The sequence below is a fragment of the Falco cherrug genome, chromosome 7 (genome assembly GCF_023634085.1).
Source record: "Falco cherrug isolate bFalChe1 chromosome 7, bFalChe1.pri, whole genome shotgun sequence".
Lineage (NCBI taxonomy): Eukaryota > Metazoa > Chordata > Aves > Falconiformes > Falconidae > Falco > Falco cherrug.
Window position 1 is genome coordinate 59,639,647 of NC_073703.1, and position 19,653 is coordinate 59,659,299.

General features: G+C 39.5%; 1 protein-coding gene and 1 long non-coding RNA gene across 7 annotated transcripts in view; one reads left to right on the top strand and one right to left on the bottom strand.

Moving 5' to 3' along the window:
• Positions 1-2,279, top strand: part of SCFD1 (sec1 family domain containing 1) — a 54,929-nt gene extending 52,650 nt beyond the window's left edge. For both annotated transcript variants that reach the window (XM_055717356.1, XM_055717355.1), the window contains 2 exons: positions 1,038-1,106; positions 2,060-2,279. In XM_055717356.1, the coding sequence (XP_055573331.1) occupies positions 1,038-1,106; positions 2,060-2,083 (93 nt within the window). In that variant the 3' untranslated portion in view covers positions 2,084-2,279. The remainder of the gene's footprint in view (positions 1-1,037; positions 1,107-2,059) is intronic.
• Positions 1-19,653, bottom strand: part of LOC114017256 (uncharacterized) — a 45,661-nt gene that overhangs the window by 4,812 nt on the left and 21,196 nt on the right. For all 5 annotated transcript variants that reach the window (XR_008733362.1, XR_008733365.1, XR_008733366.1 and 2 more), the window contains one exon: positions 1,785-1,898. This is a non-coding gene — a long non-coding RNA (uncharacterized LOC114017256). The remainder of the gene's footprint in view (positions 1-1,784; positions 1,899-19,653) is intronic.

Consider the following 19,653-nt stretch of genomic DNA (forward strand, 5'->3'; position numbering starts at 1 on the left):
TCATATTTGTGAAAGTGCAATTTGTCAAAAGCAAATCAATCCCAAACCTATTCAGGCATCAAGATTAAAAAAACCTGGCTTGAAATGTGGGAAGATGCAAGCTTAAGTTCCTGCTCAGTGACAACAGCTTATTACCACAAACCACTCAAAATCAGTACAGATGAGGACTTGAACCAGGATTACCATCTCCCTGCTTAGCGTGCAACCACCAGCTAGGGACTGTTCAAATCTGCTTCTGTTACCTTCTGCTGAAACAGCACACAATTGGTAATATATATGAAACAAGATCATTCTGACAAGGCTTATGTTCCTATTTTTCTCTTTAATAAGTAAGTTTTACCTAACTAATTACAGGCAAACGCAAAATAATTTTAACAGTGAAACAGATTTCTCAAGCCTGTGCTTGAACTTTGAAGAGCCATAGGATTATTAGCCCAGCACTGGAAATAAACTTAATCTCAAACTATGTATTACTTAAACCAGTTTTCATTTCCAAAATGCTAACGTAACACTTTGGTAGCCTTACTATCAAGTGAATACTGTTAAACTAGAAACTGGGTTTATTATGCATCCAATTAAAATCAAATATAATGTTGTATTTCAGAATCCCCTTACAAAAAGAGGGCTGGTTTTAACATTATCATATGGAAATGAATTACAGCTTGAAGTTTTTGGGCTCAAACATAAAAGAAACAGTAAATACATTGTTACTGTTCTTAGCGCAGGGTTGAGTTGTTTTCAGGGATAGGTTTTGCTCAAGTATAGGTACCTCAGAGAACGAAGCATTCTAATGCGTATAAATGTGTAAAATGCCCCATTTTTTCCACTTTCCTTCTGCCTCTGGTCTCTTTTCCACTTCAGTTTAATCACAGGGTTTTTCCCTATAGTGGAACAACTGTTCTTTTTCCAGCTGAAAGTGCAAGACTTCAACATCATCAAGTTTTGGTTTTGTTTTTTTTTTGTGGTATACAATTAGTTTAAGCCATTTCTGCTACTCTGTTAAACACCTGATTTCTTCCTGTCTTTTCTTTTCTTAGGGTAAACAAGGCAAACATGTCCTGTATGGCTGCAGTGAACTTTTTAATGCTACACAGTTTATAAAACAGGTAGGTACTTTTGATAGACTAATATTTATTACTGCTGTAACTGTGTGTTGACTTATTTACATCTCCCCATGGATTTTTACAAAAAAAAACAAGCTTAATTTGTGAAAGATTAATACATATTCCTGTTGTCTGTTTTCACTTGATTGAAATGGAGGTTAGGAGTCATTATTTTTAATCAACTTTTGAAGACCTGTATTGCCAATGTGAGTTCACAGGTAATACAGGTGAACCAGTTCATAATAATTGCCTTACCATAAATCCTAATGAAAAAAAATGACCCAGTTCTTTCACAAATAGCATGTCTTTCCAGGCTATTCTAGCAACTTTTTACAAGTTAAAAACAGCTGTTCCAACTGTGATCTTTTAATCTTTGTCCTAAATTCTGCTATTTATAAACGCTGGCCTAGTGGGAGCTTGACATAGTCCATACCTATACTAAAAATCAGTCTTTAACTGCACTAAAAAACATTATAATCGCCATTATTTCTCTATGCCTCATTCCAATACAAATGCAAAATAAAAATTATTCACAGTGGTCAGCAAATAGCAGCCCTTCAGTAGCTGTCACCACCTATGGTATTGCTTCCTACCAAGATGAGAATAAATTGTTATTTAAAACTACATTTTAAAGAACTAAATTAATTTTTGCTGCACTTGAAGGAGACAAATGGTACTTACCAGCATATAACTCCTCAGTCAGCTTAAGGCACTGTTTTGTTGACTTGACTGCAGATGCTGTACCTTTACCTCTGGATTTATTCAGATCTGAAGATGTGAAGCTCCGATCCTCTCCTGTGAGGGCAGGGATTAAATGTTCCATTACCAGCATATTTTTAGTTGTAAGAGACAAACAAAGCTTATAGGACAGAAATATTTACTGTGTGAACTAGCTATTAGTTTGACTGAAAGAATAAGATTAGCAACCTAATGGTTTTCTGTCTCTTCATCTTTAGCTGTCCCAACTTGGCCAGAAATGAGACTGAAACACCATTACCCGGATGGCAGCCTGACAACAGAGAATTGCTACGACTTTCAGATATCTTCATTATCTATAATTTTGTCATTATATTAAAACTTAAACCCATTTCATTAATACAATAACTTTTAAGAAAAAAGATCTGTAATTAATATGGTGTATATCAACATTTCGGAAATAAACCTTAAAACCTACTATATTTTTGGTGGGGGTCAGTTTCACATCATTAAATGCAATATTAGCGAAGTTACATGACAGTGCTGGCTGAAAAGCATAGCATTTTCAAGTTCTTGTATATAGTTTCTGTTACAGTTAACAAAGCAATAGCTTGAAGAAAAGGTCAAGTCTGTCTTTAGGAGATGTGTTCTTCTTGAAAGCCAGACTATCTTTATTTGGCAAAATTGAAAAGAACAAAACTGCCTTTTAGGACGACAGACAAACAGCCTTAGTGCAAGAGAACTACTACTTCTGGTTCTTACCCTTTTGTTTTACCGAAGTCGTCGTACTTAGATTTGTGCAGTCTTTGCTTGATGGTCCAAAGATGTACTTGAAGATACCTTCCATACAAGTTTCTGAAGCAGTAACTTTGCTTTTCTCTTAAGAGAAAATGGCTTGTCTACACAGTCACAGTTTCAAACTGTAAAACTGAAATCTTTAATAATTTTCTTCTGCACATTTTATTGTAACTGCTTTGACTGTTATGTTTGGGAAGAAACCAAGTCATACTCGACAGAACAGCTCTGAACTGTTTTACAAGCGCATATTTAAAATAGAGTTTTTAACAGTTGCATTAGGTAGGGGCGGTTTAGTAGTTTAAAGAATCTCATGATATAATTAAGTTTCGCCAGTAACGAGAGGTCTGGAGAGTGCATATGGGAACTGAGAGAAAGTCACAAAGTTTCTTTATAGATGTAGGTCTCTGCCTCTAGAAATGTTCTCTCTGGAAACAGCACTGCTACTGGTGAAGCAATACTATGTCTTCAAAATGAGGTCTAACACTCAAAAGGTGAAAAGAACACACTTGTGGGTTTATTAACAAACTGAGATTGTAAGAATTACTAGCTTACTGTAAATTTTTCAGCAGTTTTTTGTACTGTTCTTCAATGTTGAATGTTAATTTTGCTTTAAGGCAGTATTTTCCCCAGCTAGATTTTTTCAGAACATCTATACAAGAGATGCAGTTGATCTATTCCTTAAAAGTACCACAGTAAAAATATGTGTAATCTAGACCATGTTATCAAAAGGTAGTAACGTTATTCTAATATCTCAGCTGAGTGTTGTAAGCTACTCCAGACTACTGCTATAAACTTCGGATTTTGCCAAGTCAGTATATTGTGGCACTACTGACACAGCAAGGGCTCACTCTGCCAAATGCATTTTTTTATTCTAATTCCATATATATAACCACATTTGTTAGTAAAAACAAGGTCAAAGCACATTTGGAAAAGAAAATTACATTTACGTTGTTTGCTGCTTCCTGTGGGAGTTAGTTCCAGGAGCTTGAATAATGCATCCCCAAGCAAACTGTGCCTCCTATGTAAAGATCTTTAGCCTTGCAGCTGACAACCAACTTTGAAAAATCTGCCAATAGCTTTTTGTCCTGGTCTTGACCTTGCTTATTTGAAACAGGAGCACTCCTAAATCACAGCTTACAGAATCCGCTATTTCAGTGAACTGTAAAGATACCATAAATTGGTGTCTGTGTTCAAAAACTTGATTTGCAGCTTTTACACCGCCTCTGGAGACAGGTTTCATTTGTGCCCAGCTTTCTAGCTGGATCTTCAGGTCTGTTGCGTGAGCATGCACTGGTCAGTTCAGATTTTGGTTTTTTAAAAAATTAATAAATACAATCCAAACACACTTCTCTTTCCTCTCCAAGCTAGTTTTCTGGGTTTGTTGTATTTATAGCCCTAAAGCTCTCCGTTGCCATTAAAGTCTCACATTTACCACTTTCTGTAACAGCATATTCATCATCCTTCCTCCCTTCTGGCATGACCGCATTTATGGTGTGCTGGTTTTTGTTACCTGGCCCTTTTCCCTGAATACCTATGTGGAATCAGGAACGTGGAATGCTGTACAAGAAGTCTCCATGGTTCATCTGGAGGCAAACAACGCCAGAGGCACGCTGGCTCTTGGGCAAGCTTATTCAGTTCATAGCCAGTCACTATGCCCTTCACATCCTCAACGGTCCCTCAAAGGCCTGCGCTTAAAGGAGAGGTTATACCTGGCTCAGCAAGTCTTTTAATTAAAATAGTGCCAGCAGCATTCGTGTTGCTAATAAATATTTTAGGTCGCTGCATGGAGGGCCAGGGAGTTTTGGAACTCTCCGAGCCTCCCCTTTGTTAGCAGGCCTCAGGCAGGGCTGGCGGGCAGGGCAGCCCCAGTGTCACCCTCTAGCGCAGCAGCTCCAGCCTCCAGGTCTCAGGACCGGCGATTCCTCACCGGGATCTACCTGCCCGTTTAGGTAAGTAAAAGCAGCACAAGGCTGAGTGCCAAGTGCCACACTTGTTCTCGGGAAGAAGGGAAGCAGTCTGGTCTGCAGCTGTGGAAAAGTGGTATATCTGTCTTTCAGGAAGTATAGACAAACCTTACAAATGGTTGCATATACTTGGCACTTAAGAATTAATTCAGTTTGAAACAATAACCTTTCGCTTGGCTTTCTTGTTTTAAGTTGCAGATTTTAGAATATTTAGATGGCCATTTTGCAAATTAATGATTGGTTTAGTGCTTTTGGGGTTTCAGAATAAGACGCTTTTAAAGAAGAAAAATAATAAAAAAGAAACAATTAGAATGAGGAAAAGAAACCTCTGGAGACGACCACTTGATTTAAATGCTAGTTTAACACCAGTATAACATTATCTGATTCAAATCAATATTTCATCCCTACGTTAAAAACAAATTTTGCTAGGTTTGATGGTGTTTACATAGGTCTGAATGGAATGTAAAATAGCAGCTTTTTTCCCAAAACTCATAAGTACTTCAGATAATAGGAACACTGCTATCACTTGCAGTTACAGAGCCAATACTGCTATGCATACGAAGCTCCATGACTAGAGCTGAAAAAAGTACAGCACTCATCTTTTCAGTCAAACAATACAGTCCGAAATTGCTTAATTGTTAGGCCAGTGTGTTGACTGAAGCAATCCTAAACGGTTTATGAGTAAGTACATAGCAACTAACTCCAAAACTATCACAACCGAGTTCTTCAGATCTGAAATAAAAGATGTTGGGCCAAAACCTCCTATGCCTTGTTTACTGACAGTGGAAAGCTCTACTCGCTCTCTTTGGTTGGATGATTCGTTAGTTGTTACTCATTGCTGACAGATGGCTCTGGCTCCTAGAAAGGCAAGCTTGGTCAGTGTTCTAGCGTTACAGAAAAATTAGCCACAGTGACGATGATTTCTCTGTAACTTCAGAGATCAGAGAAGATGTTAATAATTTTCTTGCAGTGAATCAATAGATGATTTGACCCACTTCTGTTTTATCTGGAAATGGTTTAGTGATGCTACTCTGTGTAGAATTCTCAGTCATTTTCAGCAACATTCAAATATATTCTGCTCCTTAGTCATAGAATCATTTAGGTGGAAAAGATGCAGTCATATGCCACTGAGACATGCATGCCGTCCTTCAAAGTTGTCCAAAAATCTGCATCTTTAATCTACCAACGCATCATAATTTTCTTTCTAAAATTATAAACCCTTTGGTAGTTCAACTGCCACAAGAATTTGAAATTTAATTATAAACTTTGTAGCTTTCCCTTTATCTGCCAGTGTCTTTCCCCTTCTCAAAACCAAGCAGGACCAAATTTTACAGTTTTAATTTTTTTTTTTAATTTTAAAATACCTTAAACATATCCCAGCTCTTTCTCATAATTGCATAGGTTGGCTTTCTTCGTCTGGCAATGGAGGAGTGATCTTTATCCTGTGAAATGAGACACATCCCCAAAAGCCTCAAGTCTATCAGTCCCGAGTCCTCCCGTCTCACATGTCTGCTTTCCTATTTTTGGCAATCTAAGGGGTAGATCATGTGTATAATTTTCTTTAGAAGTGGTGTTTTTAAGGAATTTGGAACAGTAAATAATAGTTACCTTGCATGTCCACAGAGTTCCTATTTGTGTTATGTATCTATCATGATAATAAACGATGAAAATTAACCTGGATGGAAATGAAGTGCCAGAGAGTGTGTAGCTTCCATTAGCAAAAATTGGCGTGGATTCTTTCCGTATTTGCTGGGATATTTTGGTTTGGGTTTAGTAGTAATTACTTGATAGGAATAAAATTCTCCATCTTGTTTCCTATAGTTAAAACCATTCCCCCCCGCTTTTTTCTCCCTCTCCCCAAAAAATTAATGATACCTTCCCTCTTCATATTAGACCTTCAAATATTTTCAAATTATACTGAAGATTTAGTTTTAAAAAATAAAGGGGTTACTTCTACCTCTTTTGGGGGAGTAAAATTACTCGGGTCAACTCAAATAATTTTTGTGTGGTGGGCTTTATTAAGCCGTTTGATTTATTCCCTGAAATTAACTAGGACCAGTTGTACAGCCAGCTACAATGGCAAAGCCTTCCCAGTTCTTACTGCATCTTTTACAAGGAGAATAACTGCAGCACCTCGTATAAGGTGTCAAATTTGGCACCTTATACATGAATGACATCAGGAGCCCTGCTCTGAAACATTTATTACACGCAAGCATATGATTTAAAAATAGAATCCAAGCATTCCATCTCAAATATGCCTCTCAACAGACTTTTTAAACCATAAATTGACACAACACAGTTTTTATCAAACGCAAATAACTATGCTTAGACACTTTTTCAAGACCACAAATATGAACTGTATAAAATGGATTGAATAAGGGCAACATTTTCTTCCATCTATAAATCCCATATGATCAGTGTCTTCCTACTTGATTTAGTTTGTCCTTTTATGCAACAGTGGTTTCTACTATGTGTCTATAACAAAGACTATCCAATCAGGTCACAAAACCATACCAGAGAGAGGTAACAGCCGAAGATAATGGATTATGACACAAGATGTTTCACAGGCAGGCACACGATTTTTTGTCTTGAGCTTGTGTATTAACAAAGCTAGCTGTTGTATTGCCAGTTTTGCTAGCACTGAAATAAACCCTCTCTTTTTATAAATGAATGAAGTGAAACACTGCTGGTGCAGTATTTTCTTCAGATTCCCTCGCCAATATGTTCCAGTCCTCTCAGAGGATCTCTTCTGCTTCATTTTCCTGGGATTGTTGACAGCTAAACTACTGAGCTCCAGCTGGGATGTGAATTCACCCTTGAACTAGAACATCGATCCGTTTCCCATAGAGCCATCACCAGCCCCGGGCCCTGTCCATTCAGATATAGTTTGAACTGGTAACTCACAGTGAAAGACACCAACTCCTAAACATCACAGTCTGTCCAGCTGCAGTACTGAGGACATTATTTTTCCTTCCCAGTAAACAAAGCTTTGGTTAGCCAGCCTTCCCTCACAGTAACCACTCTCCGATGAGTTCTTTGAAAGCAAACGCCACGAAGATAAGCACTGCTACACAGGAAAGGTAACTATATAAACCTACCCTCTGCGGTTTTCGTATTTCCATCAGTCTGGAAGTAACCTTTATCAGAGGGGGGATACGTGGTAGTTGGCAGGAGAAGAGGGAGGAAAAACACACACATAAACTACTGGAATTCCTCTAGGAGTAAGTACCAAGGAAGACAGGCACTTGCTTTGTAGACCCTCACTGTATGTTGCAGGGCTGTTGTGCAACTCTTACTGGGAAATTGTACAAGTCTGCTTAGTCAAACCATCAGCAAAAACCTGATGAAAACTGATGTAGTTTTATAATTGCGGCAGTCAAACCATGAACACCAAATCCCTGATGTTTTCCAAATTCTTTTTCCTTCTCTAGGTGTCATTAATAATTTGTTTTGCTATTCTGCTGGCGTGGCCTCCCTATGTGCCGTCTCTATCTAGTCAAGATCTAGGCTGCAAGTGCCAAGCTCACTAGAATCCCAGCCAGGCTTTCTACAGGGCCTCAGAAGTTCCAGTGTCCCAGCAGAGACAAGGATTTAGCCCCAAAATGCTCGTATTGATACCTCAAAGGAAACAGCTAGTTCCCTTCCCAAACCCACAGAAATATTTGTACATCTAAAGTTCCTGAAGCAAAAACACATCAGGTTTAGAAGAATCTTTTGGCACAAGATGACTTTGCTTTCTGTTACCTATTTCTAATAAACACTCATTTCGGGAATGAAAACAGCGCTATGAAAATAAATGCAACTCTGGCTGACTTAGATCCAGAAAGGATGAAACCTGGACTGCATTCTTTGGAAATTTTTCACAGTAAGAAATCAAGGACAAATGTCTCTATCATTTAGTTACATATTTTGATGCTGTTCAGATATATATATGTATATACACATTTTCACAATGACAACAGAAAAGCTAAATTACCTCAAAAGGTATGCGCCAAAAGGCAGTCTTGCTCTAGCCGCCTCCTCCTTTTTACTGAAAAGTATTACATTAAAGGGATCTCATTTTATTCAAGTGGGTTTATTGTTTTGCTAAAATGTACCCTTTCTATACACAGTATTCCAATTTCTCTGATCGTGGCTAGTGCTCCTAAATGTAAGATTTCCACTTCTGCAGCTGCTCCCTGAAGAAGCCTGTAAGTGAGCAGCCACTATGTCCAGGTCCAACTGCTCAGACGGGTTTGTTGATTTTGGATTTTTTTTCCCTCCTCACAATGGAGGGATGGAGCGGGATGGCAGGACTGACTGCAATTTGCAGACGCATCTTGATAACCATCCTAGTTTCCCTTGCTTATTGGAGAACAATTCTGCCTGCGTCCACCAGCTCAGCGCACGGCCTGGATCTCAGCTTGCAGCACAGATTGTCTATGAGAAGGACCCCAGGGCCGCTCAAACTCCAGCGCACCTGAAGCTTGAGGAGCAGCATTCAGCAAGGCACAGCGCCGTGGCCAGAGCTCACAGAAAGCGTTGCTGCCTGGGTAAGGAACTGGAATCAGTGAGGGCCAGGAGGATCTATGAAAGAGGCAGGTCCAGATGAGCCACCTTCCTTCTCCCAACTGGACGCCCAGATCAGAAGGTGTTGCGGTAACACAAGCAGAAGGATAGGAGCCACCTCTTTCCCTTGCTCCTCTCTCCTACCAGAGGAAGATGGACAGGAGAAAAGCAGGGCACTGAGCCATGAACCTCTAGTGACCATCTATGCTTGGTAGCATCTGTCACCAAACAGAGCCAGGAGGGAGACTCTGGCATCCAAAAATCACATCCTGCTGAGCCAGGAACAAGACTGGGGACACACTGGCATTTGTCACTAGAAGAATCAGCTATCAGGGAACTGGTGAATAAATTCACATATTTAGGCACAGTACTGAATACCAGGAAAAATGAATGCTGCCTACCCAAAGAGTATTTGCAGATCTGTTGTCAACAGAAGCTACGAGCACAAAGAGAATGCGATTCAAATGACCGCAGGTGGCTCTGAGATCTGGCATGTTGTTTGGTGCCATTGTACAAAACTTTGCAAGAAGTATACAAAAGATTTAGCGGTTTGGCAATAGATCACCATTAAAAAAAAAAAAAAAGGTGAAGATTAAAACCTTTAGGTTGATCCTACTGTTCCTTTATTGGAAACCCTGGTTTGGAAAGGAAACAAAACCTTAACTGGTTCCACGTATCAGAAAGAAGCTAGCTATAAACTAAAATCAGCTTTTGCTACTGATACCAATACAGCTGTTTTGACAGGAAGCACAAGAAAAAAATCAGTTTATGCCACTGGGCAGTCCTGCAACGCATACAATCAGCTTCCCAAGTCTTTCGGAGAGGCTGGTACACCTACAAGAATATGCAACTCTACGTGAATCAAATGCTTGAAAAAACAATGAAACACAAACAATCAAGGAATATCTACCTGCAGCATCTTATACTGGTTCGTGTGTTCTTTTGTTCATCCCCAAATTCATCAAAACTCATCAGAAACATCAGTACTTTATGTGCTACAATGGCAGACATGCAACCTGTATTTCCATACACAGAAAGGCAGAAGCAAATTTCACAATTCACAAAAAACCCACAAACCACGGGTTTAGAAATTTGAAATTTTCCATATCAGTTATAATTAGATGAATGTTTTGCCTTCCTTGTTGCAAGTACTTTTATTGTGTTTGATACTTGAAAGGTCTGAACATGTCTGAATTTAAGGCGGCAGTAGGTCTGTTGTTTTGGAATGGGAAAAGAGTTGACACGATGATGTGAATGAAAATAAAATTGTTACTAATCAAATGACATAAAGTTCTTTTACACGCTATTGACGTTAAACCTGACTGGTAGGTGGGTATTATGAGCCATACTTAAAATGGAATGCAAGTCACTTGAAATAGATTTTTTGTGTAATTTTAATAAAAGTGTTTTTCATAACTCAGTGTTCCTTTTTCCTTTCCCTACTGTGATCAGAATTTAACTGCCTGAAAGTTCATCTGGCAACGGAAATGTTATTTCCAGTTTGCCTACAGATACAGTCATTTCTCAGGGGCCGGCTCATAGCAGACGCTTTTGTAGATAGTCTTTAAACTTTGCCATTTCAGAGGCAGTCACTCTTGATCAAAGGATGAATAAAAAGCAAGGCCTCAGGAGATTCCTTCTCCGCTGACTACCTCCAAAGGGTCCTCTCGGGTTACGAGCTCTCTGAATCTCAAAGCTACCTTTAGTTTCTATTTTTATCTTGTAAATTCCTAGACCTGTAGACCTAAAAGCAACTACAAAACTTACTCATAGAATAAATATCACCTTATTTCACACGCTGCTTCTAAGGAGCGAGGGAAGGGGAGCTGTGGATGGAAGCCAATGCCATAGCGTAAGCACCCAATTGATCTGGTCATCTTCTCCACAGGACAGTGTTGCTGCTTCCTGGACTGCAGAAGAGGGTGTATGTTTGTAGGACAAATACACGGTACTTGCTTTGAGGGCTGCGAATGAAGAACAGGACCTAGAGAGCAGCATTTAGAGTGACAGTACGAAGAGCAAAGAGAAAACGCACCACAGCCATGCATGTGAGCACCATCCTTTTTTAGAGAGTGAGGTGAGAGCATTGGTGCAACTGAAGGAATAGGAAAGAATTAGGGAGCCATATGCACAGTAGGAAAGAAATGGCTAAGAGGGGTAAACAGCCACCATTTGAGTCAGATTAGCTCTTAACTGGAGTCTCTTAAAAGATGTAAAAGAAAGTACAGGCACGCAGGCATACAGAACTATCCTTGTAGGAGGGAAGTTTTTGCTACTGCAAGAGAAAAGGGCCCTATTCTACTGAAATAAAGTACTGGCTATTTAACAAGACTTAACAAAAAAGAAAAAAGCATCTGAGAACAATGTATCTATTATAGCCTTGTTTTCCACAGATGTTTTGAGGTGACACAGAACAGCTTAGTAGCTGGGTGTTCTGTTTTAAAGACCATGCTGTGAGTCGTTCCGGAACAGAGCTATTTTGGCTATACAGGGCTTTTAAATTACCATTTTTGAAGTATACTTAAGCTGGTAAACTATGTGTAGCTAAAGACTTTTGTTTGAGGAAGAAGCGCGGGAGGCCAAGAAAGGTACCTCCAAAAGGAAAATGGGCTTTATTAAATCAAAGTGCACAAACAGTTCTAATCTTATCTGTTTTTCATGCATCACTGCAGCCTTAGTAAAATAACGTATTTCACTTTAATTCAAAACTAACATTTCTAGCACCTAGAAAAAGAGCCTTTGCTTTGCAAAAATATTTTTGCAACAATCAGGTGTCTGAATGCACTTCCCACAGAACAGGCACGAGGTGAATAATTATGCTATAAACTACATTTGACCTTTAAACAGCTTTCATTTTGAAATGGGCCTTTGCTGAAGCAATGGCACTATTCATAACGAAAAAATTAAGCGAAGTGTTTCAGCATTACCTTAGTTTCCAGAAGTTTGAACAAATGAACTGCTCTTTAAGTAGCAAGAAACACAAGAATTTCCCCAATCTCATTAGTTCTTTGTGTCTCACAGAAGGCCTGGGACCAGCCACGTGCCCGGTCTCCAGGTACCTCCGTGGCGCTCAGGCTGTAGGCGGTCAGCATCCTCCCTCGTACCCACAGCTTATGCAGATTTGTGGGCGGCAAAACACAACATTATTTTACTCATATCCCACCATAAAGGTATTGCTGCCAAGCCTCTGGGCTTGACCAGCAACTTTCACATAAATACAACTAAACTATTTCCAGTGTTTGTCTTACCCATTGCTGTCTGAAAGACCTTTGCCCAAAAAAACTCATCCTAATACTGCTCCACCATCAAAGCTTTTACAGGATGAAATTAAAATGGCATAACTTCAAATCTCTCCTCAGCACCAGTAAAATATTCAAATACATATGCTATAATGTAAAATGTAGATATGCATTTATGAAGAATATTGTTTGTGGCCAGCAGTATTTGCTGTCATACTACTATTTCTGCCCACAGTAAACACTCAGAAAAGAGCACTTTCATTCTGAGGTTGAACACACAAAACTATGTCACATTTAAGCAGTGCCTTTAAGAAAAGATGCCCATCCAGAAGTTGCAGAGCTACCTCTGAAGATGTTTAGTTTACCTGAACTCCTGAATTAATACCACAGGTGTTTGAATGTATTACATTTCTAGTAAAAATCCGAATGCTTGAGAATAATTGGCTGGGCTAAATTATTTTAAATCTCACAAATTAGAACCTCTATGCAAGTCACAGGAGATAGCTTTCCACAGCTCCTGTCTGAAGGCTGAAGCAGTCCTGACACAAACGGGATATTGCCCAGCTCCGCATCCCCGTGCAGTGCCCATGCCCCTGAGGAGATTCCATTTCCATCAGCCACTTTGGCAAGCACCCATGCACACACTGCAACAACCCGACACGCAGAGGGGACCACCATGTTCTGCCATTTAGTTGGCCAGAAACTACATGAGCACATGAACTGCTGCAGCTGCTAAAACTTTTGATGGCCAGTTTAATTATTTCCATCAATAACGAAGAAATCCCAGACACTACCACTGCCAAAAAAAACCCCAACTATAGCTATTGTTACAAATGGTTAACTAAGAAAGTTTTAGCAACCTTTAATGTTTAGTAATAACATGGGGCACTTAAAACTGTTTTTCAGCCAGGTCTCATGTGCTCTAAAGGCTTGTAAGTTGAGGTCAAAGTTAGAAATTTGCAAACTACTTTGATTTTACTAAAACATGCACACGCTCTATATAAAAAGACAGATTTTTCTAAAGCGCTCATTGTTATCTTAATTCTGCAGCAACTAAAGTCAGAAAAACAAGGGAAACGGCAACAGTCATACTAGCAAGACCAGGCAATCCAGCCAGTCTGGCACCTGACACAGAATCACAGAAGAGTCAGGGTTGGAAGGCACCTCTGGAGATCATCTAGCCCAGCCCCTGCTAAAGCAGGTGCACCCAGAGCAGGCTGCACAGAGTCACGTCCCAGCAGGTTTTGAATCTCCCCAGAGAAGGAGACCCCACAGCCTCTCTGGAAAGCCTGTCCCAGGGCTCGGTCACCCTCAAAGTAAAGCAGTTCTTCCTCAGTATTCAGATGGAATATTCCATATGGCAGTTTGTGCCCGTTGCCCCTTGTCCTGTCACTGGGGCACCACTGATAAGAGCCTGGCCCCGTCCTCTTGGCACTCGCCCTTAAGGTATTTGTGGACACTGAAAAAATCCCCTCTCAGTCTTCTCTTCTGCAGGCTGTACAGGCCCAGCTCTCTCAGTTTCCCTCATCAGGGAGATGCTCCAGTCCCCTCAGCATCTCTGCAGTCCTCTGCTGGACCCTCCCTAGTCTCTTGAACTGGGGAGCCCAGCACTGGACTTGCACCATAGTCAGTACCAGCACCCTCAGAGACAAAACATTTCTGCAGCCCTGAACTTGGTTCTGATGCAGATTTCTATCCACTGTTGGCTGGCAGCAACAAATTAGTCCAAGCTACCAATATTTTGTAAGCTACAATCAAAAGCCTTCTCATTGCAATTACTGTATTTGAGCATTTGATCTCATTAACACTTTGTAGATATGACATCTGTGTCCTAGCTTGCTTGATTTTTTAAAAACCATGAGTTTAATGGTAACAGCCCAACTTGAGCCCTTCTTGAAAATTGCTAATATACGCACATAAAATACACAAGCAATTTCTCCAAGTAAAACAACAATGTATTTTCAAACACTGAGGGCAGTACAATATGTTTCTATGTATAAGACAAGATAGTGGGAAACTGACATAACAAAATCCCAATCACCACTGTCGCTTCCTCACAGTTGAATAAAAGAGTAGAAATAATGAGTCTTCTAAAAAGATCAAGTAGTCTGACAGCTGTGGGAAACCAATCCAAAATTTAAAAGGACAGCTGCCACTGCTAATGAGTTCTTGAGGTATTGTTCACCACCACGACAGACACAAAAGATACACAATTTAAATGCAAGGAAATATTTAGTGTCTTTTTTTTTTTGAAAGAGCAAGCTGCATACGCTTGCTAATCCTAACTGTGGCTTTTATCATTTCAGCATTTATTATGCTACTTCTAGGAAACTAAACAGACGTGCTAAAATTATTTCACTATTAATACTAACGGTATCACCCACCGCTGACTCGCTAATTTTCTCCAGACAGGTGACTCTACCAAGTTCTCTTTTCCATTCTAATTTCTTTTCTCTGCTCACTCTCCAGACATTTTCACACGCAGGTTTTCTTTCTCACTTACAAATCTCCACTTGGCATTCACTAAAATACTACAGGACATAGTTAAAAACCAGAGGATTAAACTCCATTTAAACCAACTTGATAGAAAAGCAAGAACCTGGAGGGGTGCAGGAAGACACCAAACTATTTTCTACTGACCTAATGGCAAATGTCTCCCCTGAGAAGTCCCTACAGATTTCAGGTGGAAAATCCTCCCCCACCCTCCAAAAATCAGCCTTCATCCGACGGAATAGTTTAATTTAAATCTCTACTAGTATCTTAAACAATTCAATCTTATGAAATATGAACCATTAGACATGACAATCCTAAAATACACCCTCTGCCTTCAAATACATCTCTCAAGCAAGCACAGGTAACAATGCATTTTTCTCCATCTATTTCTTTGCACAGCCACTGAAAGAGATACCCCATCTGCTGTCACATAAAGGGACTGGTCTACACCACACGAGAAGAATCTGTTTCTATGAAATTTTCATTGAGGTTAAAACACAATTGCTTCGAGACCTCTGAAGTCAGGAGGACAAGGATCTTTGCACTTTCTGAAGCCTGAAAATCAGTAACATAATGAAGCCATAAAGGGGGAGAGGAGAAAGGAATACCTGAAATTTTTTTGCCTCTTCAAACCACTTAAATATTGAAAAGGCCAACTTCACTTTGAAGTTACACTTTAAAACCTTAAAAGTAAGAAAGTGGGCAAAGGTAAAATTCTAGTGGTAAAAACCTTTTTTTGCTGACCCTCACGTAATCCTGCTCTTTGCACTTGGTCAATAAGGCCGCCTGGGCTTTACAAACTGCATCCCTGGCAGCAACAGGTTGTGATGTGTCACAAAAATCAGTATTTACGCAAGGTGTAAATTGCCCTGCATGTTTGCTTCCTTTGTATGCAAAAGCTTATGGCACATCCAAAAACCTTAAAGGTTAATATTTGCAAATTTGAAATTTGAAGATAAAAGGTTCACAGTCTAAATTGAAAACTAATAATTTTAAAAAATCACACTGAAACAGAATTATTTGACATTTCTGCAGAATTTTCAGAATTCCTACATAGTGCCACAAAAATGAAAGTCAGATTAGTTACTGCCCATGGCTTTGTTTATGAGCCTTACAGAGCCTTTTACGTATGTGGAAACTGTTCTAACAGCAAAGTAATTTCAACCACAACTGCTTAACTATTATCAGTGGGAAGAAATCTACTCAACACTACCAATAGTTGCCAAAGCTAACAGATTAAGTCAATATACTCATCTGGAAGGTCTATATTGACCTATTTTGGAGGTATGACGAGCCAAGAGAGTTCGGAAAGTGTTCAAGTAGTGAGTTAATCTTATTTTTCTGAAGCAGAAAAATTTCCCAAATGCCTTTTCTAATTTGTCTTAATTTTCGTAAAATAAAATAAAATAAAAAGGAACCCTAGAGAAAGTTTACAGATGTACCACATTAATTATTTTGGTCATGGTGAGGTTAGTGAATATGAAAAGTGAAAGGCCAATTTTAATCATAGAGGTAAGGTCAGTCCCTGCAAAGTAAATGTGGAAGAAAAAAATACATTTATTTAGAAGCCTAAAATACTGTTCTACAGAAAAATTTCATGCCGACTACTACAAACCACAAGAGACAGAAAAGAAGATTAATTTCCTAGCAGGTAAGTAAGTAGAAATATTACAAGAATCGGGTACTCTCTCCCTCTTGTCTGCCAAAAGTTTGAGCTTACAGGAAATTCAGGCTGGGGAAAAGGGGACAAGTGAAAGGAATTCAGGTTTCAGGTGAAGGAAATAATCTCTTCTTCCAGAGGCATACAGCCTCTTGGCTTTTTTGTCTGGCCCTGTGGCAAGGAAGATTAAACCCAGAGTAAGCATAGAACAAATAATCCCGGAGCTGACAAAAAAGGAAAAGTAAAATTCAGTGGGTAGAATAAATCTGAGAAGAAAGGAGAAGAAAAGGGATGGATCCGGGCACCAAGGACCAAACTGAATTGTTCAGCTAATAATCAGGAAAAATCCTCTTCATAACACCTGACAAGGGTGTTAAACTGGGAAAAAATTATTACTAGTTGTTGTGCAAGCTAAATAGCACTTCTAAATCTTACTTGAAAATACTGAGTAGTTATTTATCACAAAGGAAAGAATTTTGCTCAGCTCTTGCTGGAGGGCCAGTTATTATTGAGACTGTCAGGTGAGAAGTATTCTCCACAACTTGTTTGAATAGGATAGCCTTTATCAGTAATTTTTAAACAATAATAATCTTGGACCAATGTAATTTAAAAATACAAACAAACTGTCACTGAGAAACGAGACAAAAATCAAATAAACAAACAGTGCAATGAAATAAGGACGGAAGGCCACCTACATTTTTCCTGAAACATGATGTTTTTTCAATGTCTAATTTTTTTCTCTCTGCTCATGAATTTGGAGTTACCCACATCCTAAAAATGCTCTGTTTTCTACTAAAACTTAGTGAACATAACAATAACAGAAAGGTTTTAATAACATGCACACTGAACACTGCACTCATGAACAATCAGCGAAGTTACTTGCCATTATGAGAGACATTAAAAGCAGAATATAAAAAATAACTTTATTTGCACAAACTGGTTTTCTTCCAATCCCACCTACACTTTTTCCATGAGCTAGTTGGGGGAGATAAGAGAAGAAAAGGGGATTTACATGACAACAATTCTACTGTTGTCAGAGGGCGATATTGGTATTAGTACACAGTAAAACCTAACGTTTTCGCAACATTTCTGTTTCCAGATAAACCCTGTTGCCACTGTTCTTCAATACACCCTGAAAAATGCTGTCCTTTTTCCTCCTCTAGCTTGTTTGTCGTTTTTCTCCTGTCCGATTTAACATTAAATTCTGTTAAAATGCGTACTTCCAGGCACTGCAAAGGATTTACCCTTTGCCACACTCTACATTGATTCTCTGTTCTACCATTGCTACAGCTGACAGCTACTCAGAAGACGGCTGGTGTCAACCAGGACTTAGACCCTGCAAAGGAAGTTTTGTGGGAAAAGAAAAAAAAAAAGCCAGAGCTGAGCTGATTTATGCAGGGCAAGGACATCTGCCTTCAGTGTCTAGGGTTAAGGAGAGACCAGTGATCCTGCACTCCACACCATCATTCACTTGGAGCCCTTTGCTCTACAGGGTGTCAGCAGCTCTGAGGGATGCTCCCCCATGCAATTCACACCACAGTAACAAGCTGCAGCAACAGCAGGATACAGCAAATGCAGCGTCTGGAAAGCTGTAAGGCTGAACCCCTTATGCCACACTCTGCAGTCACAGGGCACAAAAGAGGCAGGAAAGTGAATGTTAAGCAAGGCTTTGCTGTTAAGATGAGGGAGCTGTGGGACCTTGCACATTGTGGAGTCCTTCCATCAGCACTAAAAGCCTTTCCCAGAATGGTATCAGCTAATCCAAAGCGCTTACCTCAGAAACTGGAGCATTCTTCAAAGCACGTACCAAAACCCAACAAACTTCAGGGCTACCTCTGCATTAATCTGCATGGATCTGGTGACACGGTACACTAGAGAGATCCCTCCAGAAGACAATGCTCAGAGCCAAAGATCTGAAAGGACTTTGGCTTGGATTCAGCTCCTGGAACTCTGAAAACTGTAATTTTCATTTTTTCCTCTCCCTCAGTCCCACTAGTGTTAAGATTTATATTATGTTCCTATCTTTTTCACTCGAAGAGTAAGATTACCTCTATTAAGTATGTTAAGTAAATAGTTTGACTGAAGGATGTAATTGCAGTAAAATGCAACATATAACTAACAATGTCATAGCATAACCCGGACCAGTCTTGTGAAAAACCAAACAAGCATGCCTTTGCTTGAATTGCACAAAAAATTAATTCTGTTAAAATATGGTCTTTGTAATGGTTTTATTTTTATTTCAACATAATCACTTTCAAATAGGAAGCCCTGTGGATGTGTGTGGCTCAACAGCATTGTGACTGACAGCATGAAACCTGGTGATGATCTGAAGATGTTACTAATTGAAAAGCAGCTGGTAGATCACAAGTAAAGCTAATTTGTTACAGCTGGATCACTATTTGCCACATGATGCAGATTTTATCTTTCTAATCAGTGAAGACTTACACCTGCATGTCTCTCCCCCTCCTCCTTATCTCCAATCCATCTAAGCAAACTGTGGTATGCTAGCTCTGCCGAAATCTGGCTAGCTCCCAGTCAGGTAGATATAACCAGAGGTATACCAGGATACAGCACAGCTGGTGGAGCAATCATCCCCAGAGAAGTTAGAAACGTGGTTTTCATGGGTTTATAACAAGAACTTTACAAGGATCTCAAAAGCAATGGACCTGCTCTAACACTAAAAGGTACAGCATGTGTTGTTCCTTTTGCCTCCATGAAGACACACCAAGGCCCCCCAGAAAACACCTTTACAGTAAATTCCCTTTACCAAGGCTCACTCCTTTCCACGGTATACAACACGCTTACTACTACTTATTTTTCACTAGGACCTCCCTCACACTTGTAAACCTGCTGTTGAAATTCTCTATTGACTTTAAACAGCCTAGGCATCATAACAAAAAGAGCTGAAGACTGCGTGCTAGATGGATTTTCCAAAATTGGTACAGTTCTAATAAAATCCCTTTAATCTTCAAAATAACTCCAGAATGTTTCTTGGATCCTTCCCCAGCTTCTCCACAAAAAATGAAATAGCGCCATTTACAGCTTCTCCTTATTTACAAGCACCCCTTTCTCCACAGTGTTATTTATTCCTGTCTTCCCAGGTATCACAGCAAAAGAAGTTTCATCACATAAAATACTGTAGTCAATAATTA